General features: G+C 45.2%; 1 protein-coding gene across 3 annotated transcripts; it reads right to left on the bottom strand.

The window, feature by feature from the left end:
- Window positions 1–3,531: 3,531 nt before the first annotated feature.
- Window positions 3,532–25,044, bottom strand: SALL4 (spalt like transcription factor 4). 3 transcript variants are annotated; one of them, XM_007533049.2, is made up of 4 exons: window positions 24,694–25,044; window positions 8,309–10,606; window positions 7,218–7,498; window positions 3,532–4,020 (listed from the first exon to the last, which is right to left on the bottom strand). In XM_007533049.2, the coding sequence occupies exons 1-4, from the start codon at window positions 24,812–24,814 to the stop codon at window positions 3,601–3,603; spliced, it is 3,120 nt and encodes a 1,039-aa protein (XP_007533111.1). In that variant the 5' UTR covers window positions 24,815–25,044; the 3' UTR covers window positions 3,532–3,600. The 3 variants fall into 3 exon arrangements, with proteins under 3 accessions (XP_007533111.1, XP_016047893.1, XP_060041198.1); XM_016192407.2 differs by having other exon boundaries at window positions 9,602–10,606; XM_060185215.1 differs by lacking the exon at window positions 24,694–25,044 and adding an exon at window positions 23,207–24,172.
- Window positions 25,045–25,895: the final 851 nt, after the last annotated feature.

Below are 25,895 nucleotides of genomic sequence, written 5' to 3'. Positions count from 1 at the left end.
TAGTTTAAGCTATGAGAGGCTAGGGGCATTATATGCACCCTAGACATCTTTTAAATCTCCCATGCTAATCTCAAATCTTGCACGCTACAATGAAAAAATTTGCATGTTATATTTCTTATGATAGAAGGTAGGGGGAGAAAGTATAATGGAAATGCAGAGACTTTATGCCTGAGGCTTCAAAAGTACCAGGTTCAGCCCCATAACCAGTGTAAGTCAGAGCTGAGCAGTGCTCTAGTAAACTAGTTCTCACCAGAGACCAGAGCACTGCTCAACTGGCATATGGTGGTCCCAGAGAATGAATCTGTACTCTCTGGGACCTTAAGAATGAAAGTCCGGTGTGCCACCTCTGTACCATCTCCCTGGCCCTTCTGATTTAGACCTGTACTATCTATAGTGGTATGTTCACATTACAACCTACTCTTTAAGAAATGGTTTCAAGGTTGAGGGCTGAAAACAGCTGTTCATTTGCACATAGTATACAGCAGTTGCAAATAGTTTTAAGAGCAGTTCTTTTTCTTTTCTTTTTTTTTTTTTCTACCAGAGCACTGCTTAGCTCTGACTTGTGCTGGGGATTGAATCTGGGACTTCAGAGCCTCAGGCATGAGTCTCTCTGTGTTAACTAACCATTATGCATCTACCCTCACCCCAACATAAAATTTATACCTTAAAAATGAAAGAACCATGGGTCAGGCTTGCGCAGCAGGTTAAATGCACATGGTGCGAAGCACAAGGACCAGCGTAGGGATCCTGGTTCGAGCCCCCGGTTCCCCCAACTGCAGGGAGGGGTCACTTCACAAGTGAATCAGTTCTGTAGGTGTCTTTCTCTCCCTTTGTGATCCCCCTCTTATCGATTTCTCTGTCCTATCCAACAACATCAGTAACAATAATGATCACAACAATGATAAAAAACAAGGGCAACAAAAGAGAAAAAAAAAAAAGACCCCAGGAGCAGTGGATTCATAGAGCAGGCACTGAACCCCAGCAATAATACCAGAGGCAAAAAAAAAAAGAACTAGTAGCCTAAAAAGTTGCATGGTAGCTAGGTCACTAGTCTTACAAACATGCCATTTCAGATTCAATTCCAAGCAGCACAATAAGCACAGCTGAGCAGTGCTGATAATTTTTCCCCCTTTTATTTAGCCTATATTTATTTTTTTCCCCTTTTGTGGCCCTTGTTTATCATCGTCGTTATTGTTGTTGGATAGGACAGAGAGAGATTGAGAGAGAAGGGGAAGATAGAGAGGGGGAGAGAAAGAGAAGACACCTGCAGACCCGCTTCACTGCCTGTGAAGTGACTCCCCTGTGCTACCGCCCAACTCCCTTATTTTTAAAACTTTTTATTCGATAAGATGGAAACTAAAAGGGAAAGAGGATGGAGAGGGGTGAGATTAGATATCATATTGGTTATGTAAAGACTCTCATGCCTGAGGCTCCAAAGTCCAGGTTCAATCCCCTAACCAGAGATGATCAGTGGTCTGGTTAAAAAAGAAGCGACAAAGGAACTGGGGCTTGAACCCAGGTCCTTGTGCAAAGTAACACATGCACTTAACCAGGTGTGCCACCTGCCCAGTCCCATATATTTTTTAATAAAGTAAAAATACTGACCAGCATTTTTTTTTTTAATTGCAACCAGGTTATTCCTGGGGCTTAGTGCTGATACTATGAATATACTGCTCCCCATCGCCATTTTTTTCCTAATTTTTATTACATAGGAGAGAAATTGAGAGATGATGGGGAAATAGAGGGAATGAAAAAGAAACAGCTGCCAACTACTTTATTGCACATGAAATGGACCTTCTGCAGGTGGGAAGCTTGGGCTCTTAACCTGGGTCCTTGCACCAGGCAATATGTGTACCACTGTCCGGCCCCTGAATGAAATTATCTAGGCGTGTTTGAGAAGTAGGACAGGCTAGCCAAATGTGTATGTGTATTTTCAATTCAGGGACTCAAGAGGGGGACAAGGCAGTGGGAAATGACTGTCGAGAAAGCACAAGCTCCCAGAAAAATATACACCTGGTTGAGGAGGGGAACCATCCAAATTTATTCTCCAACAGACAGCATCAGCAGGTAAAACTACAGGGGTTTCTCCGTAGACCATACATTCACAAGCCATTAATTGCTTAAAGTTATCAAGTTTAACAGTGAGAAAGCCTCTTGTGTGATCTTTGTAACAGTAACCATTTCACATTGTAAACAGGTATTATACCGTCGTGTTATTCACTTACAATCCCAGAAGGCACAACTTGGCAAAGAAAAAAAAAATTAGATGAATTAGGTGCAATAACCAAGAGAAAAAACTTTTTGATAAGTCTTGATCCACAAGGAAGTATTCTTCACCCAAAGTCAGGCTCTTCCTTTCCCCTTTGTCAAGCCATGAAGAGTGATGTCTTATTTGCTTCATGTCACATATATAAAAAAGTTAAGAAAAAAAAACAAATAACAACCTACTAGAACATCTTGAACATCCAGCTGTTTCCACCAATACATGAACTTAGGCTCTAGACAGGGTCTATGAACACTTCAGCGGTCACAAAATGAGAAAAATAAAGACTATGACTACAAAAGAAAGATAATAATAATAATAAATGAGGTAGATAAATTAAAGCTTTCAGACCCAGGACCTTGCCTGCTCCAACCTTGCAGCCTTCATGCAATACTTGGGGGAGGGCATCTTCATAATAACTTGTCATTAAGTCACACCATGGAGATTTACTTAAGTTACGTGAATTATTTTGTGAACCTATAATAAACATACCCTTATGTGTTTCTTCAAGAACAAAAAACAAAACACCACAGTTCAACAGAGTAGGCACGGGTAAACTAAAAGTCACCTCAACTCTCCTGTCCAGGTTGTCTCTCTCTTCTGGTGTTCAGAAAGAAAGGCACCTAGAAAACAGAAGTCCATTGGCACTCTTGTGGGGGTTCCAATTAAACTGTATTTAAATAAGCAGCAACACACAGTGGGCTCTCTAAGGACCAACATCAGTCCATTTGAGGGCATTTTACTTAAGGTTCTAAGGCTGAAGAGATTTTGTAATTCTATCAATACAACCTTAGTTTAAAAAAAAAAAAGTAAGAGAAAATAGCTGTGTGTTGGGGGTGGGGGCAACACACATTCAAACCAGGTCCCTAATCAGCTGGTCTGTCCACTTACCCGCATTCAGTTACCACAAACATATACAGCCCCTCTTCTCCCTAGTGAGGCTAAGCAGTTCTTTTCCATTGTGGTTAAATTCGAACTCGAAACATACATCATCCATCTTTGGAAATAATACAAAGCCCTTATGCATACAGTTTGTCGCAAGTAACAAAGCTACTTTGCAAGACCCGCTTCTTTCCAAAGTTAGAAAGAAAAAATACTAGTATGGATTTTTTTTTTCCTTTTTTTCCTGGGGGGGGTGGGGTGGGGTGGGGAGGGATGGCAAAGCAGCACAGTAATTTTGTGATTGTAGGACTTGCCTGAGGTTGCGGTCAGAATTGTAAACATCAATTGCATATTAGTAACAAAAATAGGAGATGGGTTTCTTTAAAAAAAAAAAAAAAGTTATCCAGTTCTAGGTCACATTGCATGTTTCCTTCAACCTGGGCTCTCCTTTTAGTTTAGCTGACTGCAATCTTGTTCTCTTCCAGGAAGTGAGGGAATTGGGACTTTGGGAGGCCATCAGCAGCAGCTGGTTTTTCCACATCAGTGCTGAGAGCTGACTGGGAGCCATCCATCTTGGAGATAGTGGTGTTGTTCACCATGGAGCTGGCCCCCAGGGACACTGGGAGAGTTGGGATGCCACCACTCTGGATCACAGAGATCTCATTGGTCTTCATGGCCAGACCACCATTGAGCATGGTGGTATACTGGTTCCACACCATGGGGTCCACATTCACTGAAGGTGCCAAGGCTTCCTTGGGGAACATCTCAGGGACCCTCTTTGTATCTGTTCCAATCAGAGCCATGGTATTCTCAATAGCCAGCTTCCTCCCACGTCGGGCAGAGCTATTGTTGGCACCATGTGTCATGTAGTGGACCTATAGGGAAAGGAACAAAAAGGTTTCCACCAACACACTGGATTACATGTTGCATGCCGCCAATCAGTCTGCACGCAGATGGTCCAACCTAAACAGGACTTTAACGTAACACACACATTTAAAAAGTAGTTCAGGTTAGGGGGACAGCATGATGATTAGGCAAAAGACTCACGCCTGAGGCTCCAGCCTCACTTTCAATCTCCAGCACCCCCATAAGCCAGGGCCTAGCAGTGTTCTGGCCTATCTTTGTAACTCTTTCTCTTCCTCCTCACTCTTTCCTCTCATTAAAATAAAATCATGCACCCAGAAGATGGCTCAGTAGCTAGAGCACAGCACGACTTCCATGTGTAAGGCCTTGCATTCAACCCTGTGCCTCACATTCGAGCACCGAGGAGAAAGACAGGTTGAACTCCATGAATAGTGGAGCGGTGCTTTGCTCCATTTCTCCTTCTTCTAAAAAATGCTTTTAAGGGAGTCGGGCTGTAGCGCAGCCGGTTAAGCGCAGGTGGCGCAAAGCACAAGGACCAGCATAAGGATCCCGGTTCGAACCCCGGCTCCCCACCTGCAGGGGAGTCGCTTCACAGGCGGTGAAGCAGGTCTGCAGGTGTCTATCTTTCTCTCCTGCTGTCTTCCCCTCCTCTCTCCATCCTATCCAACAACAACAACAATAATAACTACAACAATAAAACAACAAGGGCAACAAAAGGGAGTAAATAAATATTTTTAAAAAATGCTTTTAAAATTAAAACTGGGCCAGAGATATGGCTCAGCAACACCATGCATATGCAAGGTCCTGGGTTTGATCTCTACCACATGAGATACATAGATAGTAAATCCAAATAAGCAAACAGGAGAGGGGAGGGGGAGGAAATAACTTTGGTGTAAAAATTATTCTTAATGTGGTACCAAGAAATGAGTCCAGGGTCTCACATATGTATTAATATCTCAAAGTCAACTCTGGTCAAATTTTTATTCCCTGTTTTTAGAGAAAAGGAGAGACCAAAGCATTGCCCTGCAATGTAGGTAACAGGAATTAACTCCAGAGTCTCATATGTGGTAAATTAGCATGGGCTTATCCCACTGAGCTATCCCCCAGACCCAAGAAATAATTCTGAGTAAAGACCCTGTTCTGTGATCCGGGAGGTGACATAATGGATAATGCATCAGACTCTCAAGCATGAGGTTTTGAATTCAATACCCGGCAGCACTAGAGTGATGTCTGGTTCGCTCTCTCTCTCCTATCTTATATAGGTATTTTAAAGGACCCTGTTCTGAGGAAGTGAACATCTTAATTACATAATCACAGATGGCAATGGCAGTCATCGATACAAAAACAATGGGCCTTATTTGAAAGGTTAATATGAGGTGGTGCAGTGGAAAAGGTGCTGAACTCTTAAGGCTGATATTCCAAGTTCGATCCCTGGTAGTGCAAGTACCACCAGAGTGATGTCTGGTTTTCTTTTCCCTGCACCTGCTTGAGCACACGTTATAATAAGCTAGGACCTGGCTTCAAGCCCCCAGTCACCACTTGCCTAGGGAAAGCTTCACAAGTGATGAAGCAGTGCTGAAGGTGTCTGTCTCCCCTCTCCCCTCAATTGCTGGCTATCTCTATCCAATAAATAAAGGCAATAAAAATTAAAGGGAGTCGGGCAGGGGCGCAGCAGGTTAAGCGCACGTGGTGCAAAGTGCAAGGACCAGTGTAAGGATCCTGGTTCTAGCCCCCAGCTCCCCACCTGCAGGGGAGTCGCTTAACAGGCGGTGAAGCAGGTCTGCAGGTGTCTCTCTTTCTCTCCCCCTCTATGTCTCCCCTCCTTTCTCAATTTCTCTCTGTCCTGTCTAACAACGACGACATCAACAACTATAACAACAATGAAAAACGAGGGCAACAAAAGGGAAAATAAATATAAAAATTAAAAAAAAAAGAAAGAAAAGTGTTTCACCTGCATCTCACAAGCTGGAGTAGGTAGAAGTGGAAACAGGTTTCCTCTGCAGTCTGTGCTTTAACATTTTTTTTTCTTTTTTAGGTGGGAGTGGGTCTTCACCATTCTGGAACAAGTTTTTCCAGACAGAAAGAAGACTGACAGAGAGTGAGGGTAGGCACCACAGCACCAGAAGCTTTCCCCAGTATAGTGGGGGCTGGGTTTAAACCTGGTAGCACACACAGCAAAACAGGAAGCCTCCCTGGTAAGTCAACGTACCATATCAAGTATAAGCCATTCACTACAAGATGCTTCTAAGAGTGCCAGAAGGAGGTATGTCACAGCACGCAATGTTCCTCTGGTGCCACTTGACCTCACTCTCATATGGCTAGTGTTGGGGTTTGGACCTGGGCTGTGTGTGTGGCAAGGCAGGCTGGTGCCCTACCCAAAGAGCTTTCTGAGAAGATAGCATAATAGTTAAGCAAAGATGTTCTCATGCCCGAGGCTTCAAAATCCCAGGTTCAGTCCCCTGCACCACCATAAATCAGAGCTAAGCAGTGCTCTGATAAACAAATTAAAAGCAAAGTGAGTTTTTTTTTTTTTTTTGTCAACTCCAGGGCTTGCTTGCTTTCTTTGTTTCTTTTCTTTCTTTCTTTTTTTTGCCTCCAGGGTTGTCACTAGGGCTCGGTGCCTGCACTACAAATCCACTTGAGGCCATCCCCACTTATTATTAATTATTACTGCTGTTGTTATTGTTGTTGGATAGGATAGAGAGAAATGTAGAGAGATGGGGAAGACATGGAGACAGAAAGATAAGAACACCTACAGACCTGCTTTACCGCTTGTGAAGCGCGCCCCCCCACACACACAGGTGGGGAGCCGGGGGCTTGAACCAGGATCCTTACACTGGTCCTTGTGCTTTGTGCCATGTGCACTTAACCGGCTGCATTACTGCCCAGCCCCCAGGGCTTTCTTTTTAAACCAATCAAGTGGTAATACTATAATAAACTATATGCAACTTGTGGTGTTTATTTAAATCTAGCAGGACAGAAAAAACAAAACCAATGTACATACAGGATGGTCAAGTCTAGAAGCAACTTGTCAATGCTGTTATAAATTCTAATATTACCTGTATAGACTTTTTCTAGGAAAACTCTGGAACCTCAGGCATGAGTCTTTTTGCATAACCATTATGCTATCTACCCTCACCCTTTTTATTTAGGATAAAATGCAACTCCTTAGTCCCTCTAGCCCTATTGGCAGCCTACACAAATTCACCTTCAGGTTGCCTTTGGTGGTAAAAGCTCGCCCACAAATGTTGCAGACAAAGGGCTTCTCTCCAGTATGCGTTCGCTCATGAATCTGAAGAGCACTGGCAGATGAGAAGTTCTTCCCACATCGAGTGCAGCCATGCTGCTTGGTCTTTGGGCGTGGCTGGGTGGCTAACAGAGGTGTCACACCTGGGGACATGGTTGCAGGTCCAACAAATGCACTGGGAATTTCCACTTTGACATAGGTTGGCTGGGATCGTATAAAGGCTGGTGGGAGACTGCTCCGACCTATGAGCAAAAAGAGAGGAAGAAAGAAGGCAGGTAGGGGGTAGAGAGAGGGGAGAAAGAGAGAGAGAGAGCTCTTTATTACCCTACATTCAATTTTCAAGGGAAAACAACTCTGAAATCAACTGCCTGCTTTTTGCAAGTCCAGAAGTGGCTTTTTGGAAATTGACATCTTGGAAATAGCTTTCCTTTAACTCATATGCATGGAGCTGCAAATGCTTTTAGGAGGGTTTACCATTTGATGTAATGATATGGAGAGCACACAAACACATGCAGTGCAAGTTCAAATTCCTACTTAGAATTTCCTTCCAAGTATAGCTAAGCTAGCCCTCTCTGATCCCATCATCCAGCTGCCCCCCCCATTCCACTATTAATGACATCAACAGGCACCTCATAGTCATGAGTATTTAAGTATGTGTATATAAAGTGGGCTAGAAAATTCTCCCTCCACCTCAGCCATTTGTGAACCTTAAAATCAGGGACCCCAGAATCAAGAAGTAAGGCAATAAGGAGCACCTGCTTTCTCAAACATTCCTCTACTGGAGCATTCATTCACTTATGTCCCCATGGGACTCAAAATCCAACCAAAATAGTACAGTCCAACCTGCATTAGCTGTCAAATACAAGCATGCCATCACCAGGACTGAGGGTGATTCCTTCTATACAGAAATAAAGAACGGCTGATTAATTGCCCTACAGAGGAGCTGCTCTCTATAGGTCATACTCTCCGTTTACACAGTCCAACCCAGGTTCCTTCTGGATGGCTTTGTGCCCAGCTATGGACAACATAAGTTAAATCCAAAGGTCTATCACCTTCCATCTCAGTGCGGCTGCTCTCGGAGCATTCTGCTTTGCCCGCTTCAGGAGACTTGGACTTGATACTTTCTGCTTGGCTATTGGCTGGGGAGACGGCCTGGAAGGCATCTGGACTTCGGCTCTGATACTCCTGGTCTCCCATCACTGAGGATGATGAGTCATTGGTCAAACCGTCACTCTCCACCGAACCATTTTCTCTGCTGCTCTGTCGCTGCAGGACCAGAGGAGCAGGACCCACTTTCCCTGGGGCATCCAGAGATGCCATCACAGGGAACCCCAGAGTAGGTGACCCTGAATGGATACTGGGAAGAGGAGTGGAGATCTTCGAGGCACCCTGGGAGCAGACCTCATCAATCTCGATGCTCTCGATGTCATCCTGACACATGGCACTTGTGCTGCCATTCTCACTGACCATCATTGGCTCTGCCCCTGAAAAGTCACAGGGATTCTCTGGCAAGGGTGTGTTGGGGATCTGCCCGCCCATGTGCATCCGAATATGCTGCTGCAACATGACGGCATTGGTGAACTTCTTCTGGCAGATGGGGCAGGAGTGCTGGATTTTTACAGAGGTGTTGGTTCTGTGAACCCCAAGGTGTGTCTTCAGATTGCCTTTGGTGGAGAAGGCCCGGCCACAGATCTTGCACTGGAATGGCCTCTCCCCGGTGTGGGTTCGATAATGCATTTTGAGGGAGCTCTGGCAGCTCAGCACTCGATGGCAAATGAGACATTCATTAGGGTCAGTGGGGGTCTTGTCTATGTTCTCTACCAGTTGCTGCAATTTCAGGGTCTCTGACCCTGGCTCGGGTGTCCCACTCCCTTGGAAGCTACAAACCCTTGGGGAGTTAAGGCTGGGCCCCACCCCAGGAAGAGTAACTCCATCCTCCCTTTCGGGGGAAGGCCTAGGCTGTAGGTCACTGGGCAAGGGGCCACCCAGGAGGTCCTTGGGGGTAGTCCCTGAGGAGAGATTCTGAGGTAGCCCTAGGTGGGGTGCGGGTGTCCCAGGTACAAGGACAGGCTTGCTATCTAAAGAGAAACTAGATTCGTCTAGAGGGACAGGAACAGACAGTGCATAGGGAGTGCCATTGCCTGCTGCCATCTTGTCCTGGAACTCGGCAAACAGCTGGGGGTTTGCCTTCACCTGGGGGTGTCGATGAAAGTGAACCTTGAGATTGCCCTTGGTGGTGAAACGGTGGCCACAGACAGAGCACACGAAAGGTCTCTCTCCAGTGTGGGAGCGGAGGTGGATCTGCAAGGAGCTATCAGTTCCAAAAACCTTGCTACAGTACTTACACTTGTGCTTGTAGAGAACGGCCTCATCTTTGGGTTTGACCTCCACCGGGGAGATGTTCGGGGGCTTTCCTTTCCCCTTCTTGGATGGATCTAAGGCCACAGTGGAGAACGGGTTCTGGAAGAGCACAGAGCCTGGGGTCTGAGGTAGCAAAGTACCAGGGAGGCGAGACATGACATTGGGGAGCACCCTGGTCCCATCTGGTTTCACAGCAAAGGACGTCATCCCAGAGGACCCAGAACTGGTGGTGGAAGGGAGGTTGGCATGAGGTAGCTTGGCTTGCTTCAAGGCATCCAGAGACAGACCTTGGCCTCCAGCTTTCTGGTTGAGCAAAGCCACGGCCGCAGACACCTGCTGGGACATGTGGCCGCCTAAGGTCTTGAGGGCATCAGCACCAGACTCGCCAGAATGGAGGTCGTCTGAGGCCCACATGTTCATGTAGTTGCGGATCTGCTCAGTGAGCTGGAGCTGGTGAAGCTGCTGCTGCTGCAGACACAGGAGCTGCTCCAAGACCCACAAGAAGTTGTTGGCACCAGGCAAGGGGGCGAGCTGGTTTACTGTTGCCTTGGTGCCTCGTAGGGCTTGGAGAGTGACATTAGTGTTGGCTACTTTGCCTTTGGGTAGATAACTTATGTTCTGGGGTGTGGGTGGCAGGCTGGGCTCTGTCTTTAAGTACATGACAGGCTCTGTGCTTGGCTTCTCCTTTCTGTCCCCTGAGCTGCTGCTGTCCTCCTCCTTGTGACCATCCTTGTTGCCGGGACTTAGTGGCTGGTGGCTCAGCATAGTTCCTGGGAAGTCTTCTGAAGGCACTGGCCCTTCACTGTCATTCATAATGAGGACAGGTGGAGTTTTAGTGCAATTTTTCTTATGCTCTAAGAACTCAGAGAAGCTGAAGAACTCTGCACAGCACTTGTCACAGATGTGAGTATCCTCCCTGCGGGGCCGTTTCACCACTGCACCATCCCCATTCATGTCGTCACTGCTTCCTGGGTGGTTCAAAGAAGCACCTAAAAAGAGACAGAAAAAGTTAAAAAGTCTCCCACGAATAGACCTGGAGAAATCCCTTGGGAAAAAAATCACAACAGTAAACAATAGTAAAGATCTTGGTGATCTATCTGTGTCCCAATAGGCAGAGGCAGCAGACTGTGTATGGGACATAGCCATTCCAGAGTTTCTAGCGCTAATATAGTGGGCTGAACAGTGTCCTTTTCAAAGCAGACCCAGTGTGCATATATACAATCTAATTTGGGACAGGATTTTTGCAGAGACTTAGCAGCTCTCAACCCTAATGCTGGCGTCCTTAAAGAGAGAGGAAAGTGAGATGAGACAGAGTTTAAGACTAAGTGAAGATAAAGCATAGGAGTTATGTGGCTCTAGGTCAAGAATTGACAGGAGTCAATGCAAGGTAGGGCAGAGGACTAGAATATTCTGAAACTCTACAAGGGACCAATCCCATTGATACTCTAAATTTCAACCATGTGGCTTCTAGAACTGAGAGGGCACACTGTAGTTTGTTTCAAGCCATCCAGTTTCTGAGAGTTTATCAAGGTCACCCTAGGAAATACATGCAGCTCTAAGAGAAATTCCTTGGAGCTCTGTACCCTTCTCAAGGCTAGCCTGCAAAGGCAAATGAATGTCATCAAAGACAGGTTTGGAGGCTGGGGTGAGGTTACACAGTCCATGAAAGGCTGGTGATTGATCAGGGCTGGTGTTGTATACAGGACATAGTCATTCCGGAGTGTGAACAAACCACTTTTATAGTTAGGCTGAACAGTGACCCTTTCAAAGAATGCCCAAATACTAACCCCTGGTATAATGGATTGCATAATAGTTATGCTAAAGACTCTCATGCCTAAGGCTCAGGTTCCAGCTTCAATTACCAGCACTGCCAGGAGTCACAGCTGAGCAGTACTCCGGTCTCTTTCATTCATTAAAATAAAATCAAGGTGGGTGTGACGTAGGTAGCATAATGGTTATGCAAAGAGACTCTCACGCCTGAGGCTCTAATGTCTCAGTCCCAGGTTCAATCCCTAGCACCACCATAAACTAGACTTGACTAGTGTGATCTGGTTTAAAAAAAAAAGGGGGGGGGAGTCGGGCAGGAGTGCAAAGTGCAAGGACCAGCATAAGGATCCCGGTTCAAGCTCCCGGCTCCCCACCTGTAAGGTAGTCACTTTACAGGTAGTGAAGCAGGTCTGCAGGTGTCTATCTTTCTCTCCTCCTCTCTGTCTTCCCCTCCTCTCTACATTTCTCCCCGTCTTGTACAACAATGGCTACAACAACAATGAAAAACAAGGGCAACAAAAGGGAAAATAAATAAATATTAAGTTAAAAAAAAAAAAACTATTAATAATAAAATTGGGCGGAGGCAGATAGCATAAAGGTTATGCAAAGAGACTCATGCTTGAGGCTCAGAAGTCGCAGATTCAATCCCCCGCACCACCATAAACCAGAGCTGAGCAGTGCTCTGGTAAAAAAAAAAAAAAAAAAAGTTAATAATAAAATTGAAAAATAAAGTCAAGGTGGAGGAGATAGCATAATGATTATGCAAAGACTCTTCATGCCTGAGGCCCCAAAGTCCCAAATTAAATCCTCAGCACCACCATACACTAGAGTTGAGCAGTGCTCTGATAAAATAAATTAATAAAAATTAAAATGTCATGGGTGAGGGAGATAGCATAATGATTATGCAAAAAGACTCATGCCCAAGGTTCTGAGGTCCCAAAGTCAACCCTCTACATCACCATAAATCAGTGCTGGTAAAAACAAACTACAAGGAACCCCCAAAAGACTTTTATAAAAAAAAAAGTGATGATCATACTAGAAAGGATTTCTTTGACCTTTCAGAATATACATACAGAAAAACAACAACAACAAACAAACAAACAAACAAAAAGCACCAGTCTCTCATGCCAGAGGTTCCAAAGTCCCAGGTTCAACCCCCAGCACCATCTTAAACCAGATTTGAACAGTGCTCTGGTTTAGTGGATGGGGGAGAAAAAAAAAAAAAAGAATATACATACATACATACATACACACTCACACACATATATATATATATATTCCCTAAGATATTGACTGCTCAAGACATTAGCCAGGCTAAGCTATTTTAGAGCCAAGAATAGAAAGAGGGGATGGGAATAAAGGCCCTGGATCCTCTATACTTATACTTATCCCCTATACTTACAGGTACTGCTCAGTTTATGGTGGTGGTGGTAGGGGTGATTGAACCCGGAACCTTAGAGCCTCAGGCAGAGTCTGTTTAGATAGCCATTATCCTATAACCTCCAACCACCCCTGATTTCCTGGGTCTCCGTGCACTCTTAGGACCACTAAGACATCACATAGCACACCACAAAACCCCAGCAAATCTAAGCATAAGAATCTAAACCCTGGGAGTCGGGTGTTAGCGCAGGTTAAGCACACTTGGTGCAAAGCATAAGGATCCCAGTTCATAGAGCCTCTACTTCCCCCAGTCCTGGAACCATTGGATAGGGCCTACTTTCCTGTATGCCTCTCCCAATCCATGTCAAATAATATTGCATCTGCCGATCACAACCTAACCAAGACAACAATTGCCACCTCAACATGCTTCACTTCAGACTGTGTCCAGAGACTACACATGTAGAATGACAACCCTTCAGCTTCATTACTCGGGTGAGACCTTTCCTTTCATAGTATACTCTAATTCCATCTCAGGTGGTTCACTTTCTAACAAAGTCCCAAAACCTAGATATACAACAGTTTCTGTGAGAGATAGCATATCTTCACACGTATCTATAAACTACTGCAAAATATATACCTGAAAGCAGAAGTACACTAGAGTTTGCAGTGAGTATCCCCCTAACACTTCCTCTCCACTATTCCAAGCTTTGGGTCCATGATTGCTCAACAACTTGTTTGGCTTCGTATGTTAACTCTCTTTTCAGTCACCAGGTTCCAGATGTCATCAGGATGCCGGCCAGGCTTCCCTGGACTGAAGACCCCACCAATATGTCCTGGAGCTCTGCTTCCCCAGAGACCCACCCTACTAGGGAAAGAGAGAGGCAGACTGGGAGTATGGACCGACCAGTCAATGCCCATGTTCAGCCAGAAGCCAGACCTTCTACCTTCTGCAATCCACAATGACCCTGGGTCCATGCTCCCAGAGGGATAGAGAATGGAAAAGCTATCAGGGGAGGGGGTGGGATATGGAGAATGGGTGGTGGGAATTGTGTGGAATTGTACCCCTCCTACCCTATGGTTTTGTTAATTAATACTTTCTTAAATAAAAATAATAATTAATTAAAAAAAGGATCCCAGTTCGAGCCCCTGCCCCCCCCCCCCCCCCGCAGGGGAGTCGCTTCATAGGTGGTGAAGCAGGTCTACAGATGTCTATCTTTCTCTCTCCCTCTGTCTTCCCCTCCTTTCTCCATTTCTCTCTTTCCTATCCAACAATGGTAACAATACTAACTACAACAATAAAACAAGGGCAATAGAAGGGAATATATTAAAAAAAAAAGAATATAACCCCCAGAATTATGCATAAATACGCAGGGATACAAGTATGATGACAAGCATTTTCCCCAGACATGTTTGCAGTAAATTGTGGTCTACTCATAGTGTAAGAATTATGTAGAATTCCCAAATGTCCTGACATCAAGTCAGGTGTGGCCATGGTAGATCTTGCATGTTTCCTATGCACTGAGGCCATCCTTGGGTTTAATCTCAGGCACCATGGACCAGACAAAGGACAGAGAAAGGGTGACTGGGGAGGTGTGGTTGAGCACACATTACAGTACATAAGGACAAGGACCAGGGTTCAAGGCCTCGGCCCCTACCTGCAATGGGAAAGCAGTGTTGCAGGTGTATCATTCTCTCTACCCTTCTCTATGTCCCCCCTTTCTTGATTTCTCTGTCTATATCTAGTAAGTGAATAAGTAAATGAGAGAAAGGGAGAACTGTGCATAGTAGAGCAACAATTTGGTATCTTTTCCTGTCTCTAAAAACATACCAACCTGCCCTGCAGGGGGGAGGTTCATGAGTGGTGAAGCAGTGTTGCAGATGTCTCTCCCTCTTCCCACTCAGTTTGTCTCTAGCCAATAAGAAAAAAAAAAAAAAAAAAAAATCTAAGGCACCAAGCCCCAGCTTGGGAGGAAATAAAAAAGATGCTTCAATAAGCACATGGAAAAAAAAAAAAAAAACTAAGACAATAAAGAACTAATATTTTTGCCTCGCAGCAACTTCTTGATTACTACACTTTTCCTTAAACCATAGTTTATTTTGCCTGAGAATGCCAGCAGTTTGGAGAAGGGCGTGCCTCTCTTACAAAGATTCTAGTACCAAATTTTCCCAAAATCGTCCTTTTTAAATTTACAAAGTATGACAGAGATGCAGCTCAATGGCCAAGCACATCACATCACATGTAAGAGTCCTTTGATTCCCTCCAAACTTACTGCTGGGGCTCAGTGCCGGCACAATTCCACTGCTCCCAGTGCCTTATTTATTTATTTATTTATTTATTTATTTATTTTAACCAGAGCACTGCTCAGGCAGTGCAGGGGATTGAACCAGAGACATTGGAGCCTCAGACACGAGAAAGTCTCTTTACACAACCATTATGTTCTCTAACCCCTGCCCCTTGTTCTTTAAATTCACTTTACTTTATTGGGGGGATGAATGGTAAATTTACTTTGCTATTTTATTTGATAGAACAGAGAGAAATTGAGAGGAGGGGGGAACTGCAGACCTGCTTCACCCCTTGTGAAGCATCCCCCTGCAGTGGGGGATAGGCTTGAATCTGGGTCTTCATGGTAATTTGTGTGCTCAACTGACTGAGCCACCACCTTGGCCCCCACATGCATTACCAGATTTCTAGGAAACAAGCATAATCACGACAACTTCCACCAGGTAAACATCTGGGTTAAAAACAGTTGAGTACTTTAACACATGTTGAAAATCCACTAACTGTGTCCAGCATCAATTCAGGATCTGGGGATTTTGGAGATCGTGTAGGTTCTATAGGTACTGGTCTCTCCAGTTCTATGGATATTAATAGTCATTTACCGGCTGACTCAGGTGAGCCTCCAATGGTTCAGGGCAGGCACCTCTAGGTACCCCTGACTGTGCTCATTCAGTTCTATTGAAGCAGCAGTCCAATTTACAGGTGAGGAAACAATCTGAGGTAATGGGACCTGCCCAAGGCATTCTCATTAAGCATTAATGATGCATAAATTTTGAGCACTTGCTATGCTGGGAGTGATTCCAATCAATGTTTATGCTTGTTAAGAATTTTAGGAACTAAAGGTTACTTACTACATTTCAGTGTGAAACTGAGACAGAAACCCAGGGACTCAGTCAGCACACACAAAGCATTCATTCTGTTTGAACCCTTTGTATTTATTTCCTATCTTGTTTCTTCAGCTGGGGTGGCAACTATTTTTCCTCTGAAAGAATAGGGGTGAGGGGTGAGTACAGACTGGACAGGAAAGGGGTAGGGGCAGGCAGACTATGAAAAGGGGGAGTAGATCAGAACATGTTACCATCTTTCTGGGACTCCCAGTCAAGTGTTCAGAGGTGAAAAAGCACCCTTGCTACAACTAGATGGAATTCAGCTAACAAATACTTCCTTCCTGTCAACATTCAATACTGATCTGTAACAACTCATGTCAATAATTTACATATACTAGTCAACTCCCAGGAACTTTAGGATATGAAGTATCTTAGAGAGATAGCAATGGGACACAATCTCCAGAAAAGCTGTTCTGGCTATGTGTCAAGAACTAAATATTTCTCTACAGAGCTAAATACTGTCAGTAGGATACAACTTCTATATAATTTTAGTGCAATTCTCCTTCTGACCCCAATAATTCCTTATTAGAAATTTACTCAACAGGGCAAGGGTAGGTAGCATAATGGTTATACAAAGAGACATCCCCCACACCACCATAAGCCAGAGTTGAGCAGTGCTCCGGTAAACAATACAAAATAAATTTAAAAGAGAAAAAAAAAAATTTACTCTAACACTAGGATACATTTCTCAAAACAGGGAACACTCTGCCAAGGCCGGGTGGTCAGCACAAAGTGCACATGGTGCAAAGTACAAGGACAGGCACAAGGATCCTAGTTTGAGCCCTGGGCTCCCCAGCTGCAGGGGGTGGGGTGGGGCTCCCTTCACAAGCAGTGAAGCAGGTCTGCAGGAGTGTCTATCTTTCTCCCCCCCCTCTCTGGATTTCTCTCTGTCCTATCCAACAACAACAAGGGCAACAAACTGGTCTCCAGGAGCAGTGGATTCCTCCTACTGCTGTTCACCCAGCGATAACCCTGGAGACAAAAAAAAAAAAAAAAAAAGGAAAAAAAAGACACTCTGCTCCAACATTAAAGTTTATAAATTAGAGTACAAGGTGGGGGGAGGATGAATACTTTGTAGCTTTTTAAAAATATTTTATTTATTGCATAAAGAGAGGAGATAGAGAGGGCAAGAGAAACACCTTTAATACTGCTTCACAACTAGTGAAGCTTCTGCCCTGCAGGTGAGAACGGTAGCATGCAGGCACTGCAGCATGTGGGTTCTACTACATGTACCATTGCCAAGGACCTAGTAATTTGTAGGTTATGAAAACAGACAGGTGTGGTCCGGGAGGTGGCACAGTGGATAAAGCAGTGGACTCTCAAGCATGAGGTCCTGAGTTCAACCCCCGGCAGCACATGTACCAGAGTGATGTCTGGCTCTTTCTCTCTCCTCCTATATTTCTCATTAATAAATAAAACCTTTAAAAAAAAAGAAAAAAGAAAACAGATAGGTTCCGTTTTCTAGATGACAAACGCCAAGACTAACTTCAAGAGAAGGATGGAAAACAAGATGTCTTTTGTTCCCATTTACTCGCAGGTAAAGTTATTCAGCCAGCAATTCTCTAAAATAAAAGAAACTGTTACCCTTAGAATAGCCCTATGGATTAGAATGGAAGAAAACTTTGGCGAACCTGGTTTAACTCTCCCATTAAGTGCACTAGGAGCTGTATTTAAGCCCCTGGTCCCCACCTGCAGGGGGAAAGCTTCACCAGTGAAGGAGGGGTCCAGGTGTCTCTGTCTCCCCCCTCTCAACTTGTCTCTAATTATAAATAAATAAAGATATTTTAAAAAGGGAGGGCAAGAGGGACTGTATGTACTTTTGCACTAAAGCTTTTCACTCACATGTTTATTAGCTTTATCTTAGGCATGCTAGTTCTAAAAATCTCTTGTCAAACCCATGCAAAGATGCCTGTTCCACTTTGTTAAAGGCCTAGACAAAATCACCACCACCCTTCACAAACAATAAAACACACTTCAGAGTTTTAACTCCTTTATTTTCATAGACATGTACAGAACAAGTATCTTTGTATCTTTTTTTAAAGTTTTTTAAAATTATCTTTATTTATTTACTGGATAGAGACAGAAATCGAGAGGAAGGGGGAGACAGAGCGGGAAAGAGACAGAGAGACACCTGCAACCCTGCTTCACCACCCGCAAAGCTTTCCCTCTGCAGGTGGGGGCCGGGGGTTCAAAACCTGGGTCCTTGTGCACTGCAACACGTGCGCTAAACCAGGCGCGCCACCGCCCGGCCCCTAGTATCTTTGTTTCTAATTTGCAGATGTGGAAACTGAGAAACTACTCTGAAATAACTAAATAGCTCAATAGAACCTCCTTTCTGTGGCTTCAGTTACCCACGCTCCCAAAACAGTACGTACAAGGTATTTTAGATGACAGCAGTGCTTTCATCAGAAAAATGAACTATTTTTAGAAAGACAGGTCACTGAATTCTTATTAGAAAATACCAACAATGGTCCGGGAGGTGGCGCAGTGGTAAAGCTTTGGACTCTCAAGCATGAGGTCCCGAGTTCGATCCCCAGCAGTACATGTGCCAGAGTGATGTCTGGTTCTTTCTCATACATAAATAAAATATTTAATATCTATCTATATATCTATCTATATATAGAATGGAACTGTTATGGTATATATATATATATATATATATATATATATATATATACCATAACAGTTCCATTTTACCATTACCGTTATTCTTTTTTTTTTTTTTTTGCCTCCAGGGTTATTGCTGGGGTTCAGTTCAGTGCCTGCACTATGAATCCACTGCTCCTGGAGGCCATTTTTTCACTTTTGTTGCCCTTGTTGTTGTAGCCTTGTTGTGGTTATTATTGTTACTATTGTTGTTGATGTCGTTCATTGTTGGATAGAACAGAGAGAAATGGAGAGAGGAGGGGAAGAGAAAGATAGACACCTGCAGACCTGCTGCACCGCCTGTGAAGCGACTCCCCTGCAGGTGGGGAGCCCGGGCTCGAACCCGGATCCTCATGCCGGTCCTTGCACTCTGCGCCACGTGCGCTTAACCCGCTGCGCTACCGCCCCCCCCCCCCCATGACTGCTATTCTTACTTTTAAAGTACGTTCACGTAGGGAACAACAAAGTAGAAATAGAGTCTGGTTCCGGGCCTTCACAGGGTACTGGAACATATCCCTGCTGACTGACTGGGGGGGGGGGGGGAAGGGCAGGGGGTGTTTGCCACTGTACTAAAATTCGTGACCTGATTTCTAACTGTTTCTGTTACAGCAATTTGTCCAACTTTTCCCCACCTCATCTCGCCATAAAGGTCTTTCTAAAACAGTTCTGTCCATAATCACCTCCTCCAAAACTCCACCATCACAAATATTCTATTGATATGTTTCTGTATAGTGACTGGCAGTCCACAAATCATTGTTTTATCAATAAATGCCCCCACACACACATGTCGTCCCTTTAGGGACAAGATTCCTTCATTGAAAATACCATTCTAGAAAAAAAGCTTCTTAAATCAGGGCTTATAAAGTGAGATAAAAATCTGTGTTTTCACTAACCTAAAATAAAAGTTGGGACACTCTTTTTTCCTAAAATGTAGGGAATGGACCACACTGTTATGGCAGAAGCTGTGACTTAGTTACCAAGAGAAAACTGATATTTTTATGGGTCACTGTTGCTGCATTTAGAAATTCTAGTGGCTACCCGATCAGCTCTAAGACCTAACTTTTTGGGGTATTAGAGCACATGTTACCACAGCACAGTCATTTTCCCTTTTTTGAGAATTGCATGTCAATACAATTCATTTCCTTGAAGTTCTATGTATTTTACCATCTGCATTTAAATATTCTATTGAGGATGGGGGTCTGTGGCATAAAAAAGGTTAAGTTCCCCTGCAGTTCCCAAGAGTGATTTACAACCTGAATACCAACTTGCCTTCACTGTATACATAAGCCTGCCTCTTCTGTAGCCTCGAAGCAATACTGAAACATCCCACTTGAGTCTTAAAACAGCAGCAACTCTGTTTGCTCATGCAGTAAAAAGTACTTCTACATCCAGACCACCACTGGCAAATACTGAAGCTCTATTTACCAAAGAGTAAGAGGACTGTTATGAACAATTGCTGGGTATGCTTAAGTTAACCCTTCCCAAAAAGAAAAAGCAAAGTTCAGAGGGATTACAAGGCAACTGGTTCTTCAATCTTTTCACCCCACCCCCACTCCGAATTTTAGGAATGTTATCTCTCAGCATCTAGTTATCCAATAAGTTGGAAGAATGCAGTAAACCCAGCAGGGGTCTTAGATTCAATCACTGCCAAATGGATAGAAAATACTCTTGCTATTGTATAGGGGAAAAAAGCTCATCTTTTAGAGATCAAATTCTAGTGATATGGAGAAAATACTTTAAAAAAATGTACAGCTTGAGGAAAGTATTGGGACTCATACCTTTTTTTTATTGTTTCTACATTAAAGAAACTAAAATGAGTGGATTATGTAAAGCACATAGTGTTTTCTACCCTCCCCCACCTAAGTTAATTATCAAAAAACAAAAAGGAAATTGAGATGTCTTTAAGTATTAAACCAAATGAATGTCCTTTGCTACTGAATTCAGCAAACTAAGTAAGGCAATTAATAGACGGCAAATTTAGAGCTGAATTAAGTTTCTATTTAGTTAAGAGCTTAAGAAAACTGATTTGAACAGAAATGGATTAAAATTCAAGGACTCTGTAGAATGGAAAGTAAGTATTTTACTTGTTTCCTCTTTCAGAGCCCTAGAACAAAGCCTGATTTACACATGAAATAAAACTTATCTGTTGAAAGAAGTAAGATGGCAGTGACTGGATTTGGTGGCTTCTAACATTGTTTAGATGCTTTAAGAATTACAGAAGCTGGACCTTCCACCTTCTGCACCCCACAATGATTCTGGGCCCATACTCCCAGAGGGATAGAGAATAGGGAAGCTATCAAGGAAGGAGATTAGATATGGAGCTCTAGGGGTGGGCATTGTGTGGAAATGTGTCTCTCTTATCATATAGTCTTGTCAATATTTCCATTTTATAAATAAAAATTAAAAAAAAGAAATAATCAAAAGCACAATATAGGTTAACTGCCAACAAAAAAGTGGGAATTTCTGACCCCCCCCCCCATGATTTTCCCCAGGTAAAGTCCAGAAAAACTGGTTCGTTTCCAACTTCTTTCCACAGTCCTCACAATCAAAAGACTGCAAAGGCATATGTCAAAAATTTAAAGAGAATTTGAGCAGCTGTGGAGACTACTCAATGGTAAAATACAGTCCTGACTTTCATCCTCAGTAATGCATGTGTCAGATCCGCATTCTGGTTCACTCTATTGTTTATAAAGGGAGTTTGAGATTAAACCCAACCAACCAATCAACTAACCAACCACTAACATGGCTCCTTCATCAGGAAAAATGATAGAAAGTCTCACCCCACCACCAAAGCCTTGAAGATCATAGAAAAGCCCCTTCAATTGGGAGGAAGGCAGAAATTCATTAGGACAAGGCAGGAAAGTCACTTCAACTCAAACCTGGCAGGTTACTCTAAGAAAGTAGCAACAACAGTACACTTTAGGTCCCTGGCACATAGCAGTTTAACACCATCTTGACATACCAAGTAAACTAAAATGCCAGCCAGCTCTTGCCACTTTGAACAAAGTTACTTGCCATGTTCCTAGTACACAGTAGGCCTATCATAGTTGGAATTAATCTAAACAGGATGTTCTCCGCTGTAGAGAAAGAACTCCAAAGTTCAGAGAAATCAATTGGGTCACAAGGTTACACAGCTGAAAGTCATACATACATCCAGATTGGAATGCACACCTCATTCAAACCCCCCCTAAAAACAAATAAAAATAAAAAGAACCAAAACAAAACTTGTTTCTTTTTCCAGGTACCAACCACCTCCTTTCACATTTAAAAAGGAAACACTATCCCTTGCTGCCCAAGATGGCTCCCCACTCCCTGCTAGAGGAGGCCAACAGAGCAAGGCTTGAATGAGCAAAGCATCTTGATGCAAGTAATGTATTTTTAAAGGAACAAAAAGGGTTGTAGGCAAGTTCTAGGCCCTCCCTCTTTTAGAAATCCAGACAGAAACATAGAAAGCCTGCAACATTACCTAATACACTAACAAGGCTTCCCTCTCCTTCAATTAAAATGGAGCTTCCAAGAGCCCTCCTTTCTCTAGACTCTTACAGGCAGGGCAGGTCATTTCAGTTTAGTAACTGGGGCTAGGGTAGTTATTTGAAACTTGGGAATGTTAATCGTTGATGGTTGTAATCCAGTTTAGCACAAAGGGTATTTGAAACTCTTTTGAGAAAATGCTAATTTTCCTGTATGTAGCATGAGTCCTCTGACCACCTGCAGATTTTCTGATCTGCTAATTTAATTGGTCACAACTTCTTTTTCCTCAACACTGGCTTTGCAGTAGCAAGCTCACTCATCTTTAACTTTGATGAAATACGTTATCGATCACATATTATTCTGGTAGTTGGAAGTCAAAAGGCAACCACTAAAATTTACTGCCTAGGGAAGCAACCGCCTATCCTGTTCTATGGTGGCAACTCTAGGCTAAACACATTCTAGGGTCAAGAAAGTCTTTTCCAAGACCAAAGACTCAGCAAAAAATACCTGGCACAGGCTAGCAGTGCCCAGCTGTGCCTATTCTTGGCCCTACCAGCACATGCCATTTCTAACCCCCCAATCCATAGCATGTGTCAGGTATGAACTGGTACCTGTAAAGGGACCTGCCTCACAGCAAAGGGCGCGGCTCCAAACTGAGCCTCCAGGGGGCACCACCGCACAAGCAGGCAACGACTCTAACCCCAGTGATCAACAGTGACCTCCCCGCCCCCCCAAATCCTGGAGGGAGCGCACCGCCAGGGCAGACCCTAGCCCACTCCAAACTCCAGCCTCGACTCACTTATGAGCCACCATCACCACTCCACACACACCCTAATCCCTGTAACAAGCTCCCCCTATAGGTGCCCAACAACAGATACCCCACTGCAAAGGGCCCACCCAAAATGAAGGGGCTGGGGGAAGGGGAGGTCAGAGCGGGACCAGGGGAGGGGTCAGAGGCAGGAGCTCGCCCCTCCTCTCCGGAGGAAGCGTGCAGGCAGAAGGTTAACCCTTTTGTTCCAGGTGGGCCCGGCTGCCAAGCGTCAGCGTGCTCCCCCCCTCCCCCAGGCACAAAGAGAGTCCGTCCTCCCGGGACCTCCGGTGCGCCGTGCAGCGACCATCAGACGCCCCCAAAATACATAGCCGCCCTCGATCAAGCTGACCTGCTCAATTGGTCCTGGAAAAACGTTGACGAGAAACGGAGGAGGTCATAAACCTATTAAAAATTGGGGAAATGTATTATTCCATTCCCACCCCTGGAGAGGGAAGGGGGGGAAAAAAAAGAAAAGAAAAGAAAAACACCGGGGACGACAAAATAACCAAAAAGTAGTGACCTTCCCATTGGAGTCGAGTCCCTGCACACACCCTTTGCCAGCGGCTGAGAAATTTTAAAAAGCAGGAGCGGAGAAGGGAGCCCCGGTAAATTAAAAAAATAAATAAATAATGCCCCCTCCCCCTAAGCGGAGGAAAACTTAATCAGGCGACAATTTGGCGGGCTACGACGGAGGGGAGATAAGTGGGCAATCGACTCGCTCCTAAAATCCTCCTGGGCTGAGTGATTAGGCGGAGGGGAGTTTGACCGCCGCTCCCAGGCGGGCTGGGGTCCCGAACTCCTGCCGACCCGCGAGGCGCGTGGGCCGGGTCATCGGGGAGCTCCCCGGGCCCGACCTCTCGCCCCGCAGGCGGTTTTGGGAACCCGGGAGTTTAGGGGGGAAAGTCACGCGGCACGTCAGGCCAGTGCACCCCGCGGGGCTGCGGCGCCGCGACCTCCGCCCCCCGGGAGCCCGCACCCCTCCGGCTCGCCGCGTTTATTTTTAGGAAGTCGGAAATCAAAGATGGCTGGAGGTCAGGCCCCGAAAGGTTAGGGTTGAAAGCGGCGGGCGGCGGGGCTCTCGGGAAGAAAAAGCGAAAACCTTTAAGGAAAAAAAAAAAAAAAAGTAAAGAAAGGGAAATACTGTGCTCTGGTCTATAACACACCCCCCCCCAGCAATCCCCTGCGCATCGCGGGTGGCCCGCACCCCGGCTCCCCGGGTGGGAAGAGGTCGCGCCCCCTCCCCCCTCGGCTCGTCCCGGGAGGGGCGTGAGTGCAGCAGACCACCCTCTCCTGGTGGTGGTGGGGGTCTTCGGGGCTGCTTACCTACTCCACCCACCTCCAGAAAGCCCCCTCCCCAGGGAGTGAAGGGGAAAAGGGTGGGGACCCCCGGGGTCTCTTTCTTTTAAAAGCGGCGCCAGGAAAGGCAGGGAGGGGAGCCTAAGTTACAAGTGTGGTGTGTGTGTGTTGGGGGGTGACTAGGGAGGGGAGCGGAATCAATTAAGACCGGAGGGGACAGAGGACGAGAAATGTGAGGGGCAAAGAGGAAAAAAAAAAGAGAGAGAGAGAGAGAGGGCGAAGCAATTTTACAATAAGCGGAGGAGAGCAGCTAAGGTGAAACTTAACACGAGAGAAGAGAGAAAAGTGGAAAATGCACTAGGGCAGGGGTGAGTGAGGCTGCCTCCCCCCCACCCCCGCCCCGCGCTGGAACACGGAGTCCCCAGGGCTGCTCCCACAGTCTGCACAGCTGACCGCCAGCGCCCCGAAGCCCGCGCCTCCCGGGGTCCCGCGCGCCTCCGGGAAGCCGCCTGCCTGGCAGCGCGCGCCGGCCCCACTCACCCGGCTCCCCCGCCGCCGGCGCCGCGGCGGCTGCATCTGCGAACTCTGCGGCGGGCTGCGGCTCGCCCTGGTCCTCCTCCGAGTTGATGTGTTGGGGTTTCGCCTGCTTGCGCCTCGACATGGTACCAGCATCGGGGCGCCCCGGGAGAACCGCGCCGATAGAGCCCACTCCGCCACAAATTCCTGGAGTTAGGAAATTTACCCCCCTTCGGCCGGAACGCGCATGTCCCAGTAATTATTATTATCAATAATGCATTGCGATTTATCATGAGCCCTGACAGCTGATTGGCCTGGGTCCAAGACCTCAGAGATCATTTAAATAAGCCCTCATTGATCAGGGAGGGGCGAGGCATTCTGGGCTTTGTAGTCCGGCCCTACATGCGACAAAGGCGTGTTCATCAGGGGAGCGCAACTAATTAGCATCCGGCCTCACATTGGCTGGGTCGTGGACGCGATCTGGGGGGGACCCATCCTCGCCCCAGCTCTCTACAGTCCTTGGCGAGAAAAAGCAAAATAATTGCCCCCCCCATATTAAAAACAGGAGCTCTTATAAAAGTTTTGGGAGTGTGCTCCAAAAATTACTTGTGAAAGGATAATATCCGCTCATGCTGGGGAGGAAGGTCTTCTCAGAGGACTATTTTAGCTCAATTACTGCATCGACCAGAAAAAAAAAAAAAAAGATATGACCTGTTCCCATGCCATCTTCCTTTTTTCCTTTCGGTTGAAATCTTTATATTGAGTTTGGAAATGAGTGAAGAATGGGGAATGGTCGTTACTTCCACCCTACCCCAACTCACATGAAATGACTTTATAATTTCTAAATTTTGAGATTATCCCCACGCCACGATTTATTTCTTTTCAGTGCTAAATAATAGCCAGCAGGAGTCGTCTGTTGTTACATTGCCACCTTGATTTTCGGTTTTCCTTTGTTTTCCTTTAAAGTGATTGGATACTAAATACAGAAAAGGCAGATTAAAAGTGAATGTAGTCAGAGATAATATCAAAACAGCAACCAATTGCATTTTTTCTCCATTGTGCCTTAAACGCCTGATAACACTTTATTACTAAGACTACTTATATCTCTTGTAATAGCAGTGGGCCATCTCAGAGTAACTGGGTGTTACCAATCATTTGAATTTCTTTTTTTTTGTAATAAGGACTTGTTATGGAAAATGCAATGCGTAGTTCAAAGTGATTTTGTC

The sequence above is a fragment of the Erinaceus europaeus genome, chromosome 1 (assembly GCF_950295315.1).
Source record: "Erinaceus europaeus chromosome 1, mEriEur2.1, whole genome shotgun sequence".
Classification (NCBI taxonomy): domain Eukaryota; kingdom Metazoa; phylum Chordata; class Mammalia; order Eulipotyphla; family Erinaceidae; genus Erinaceus; species Erinaceus europaeus.
The sequence above is the reverse complement of the archived record's forward strand: the minus strand, read 5'-3'. Positions and strand labels throughout refer to the sequence as shown.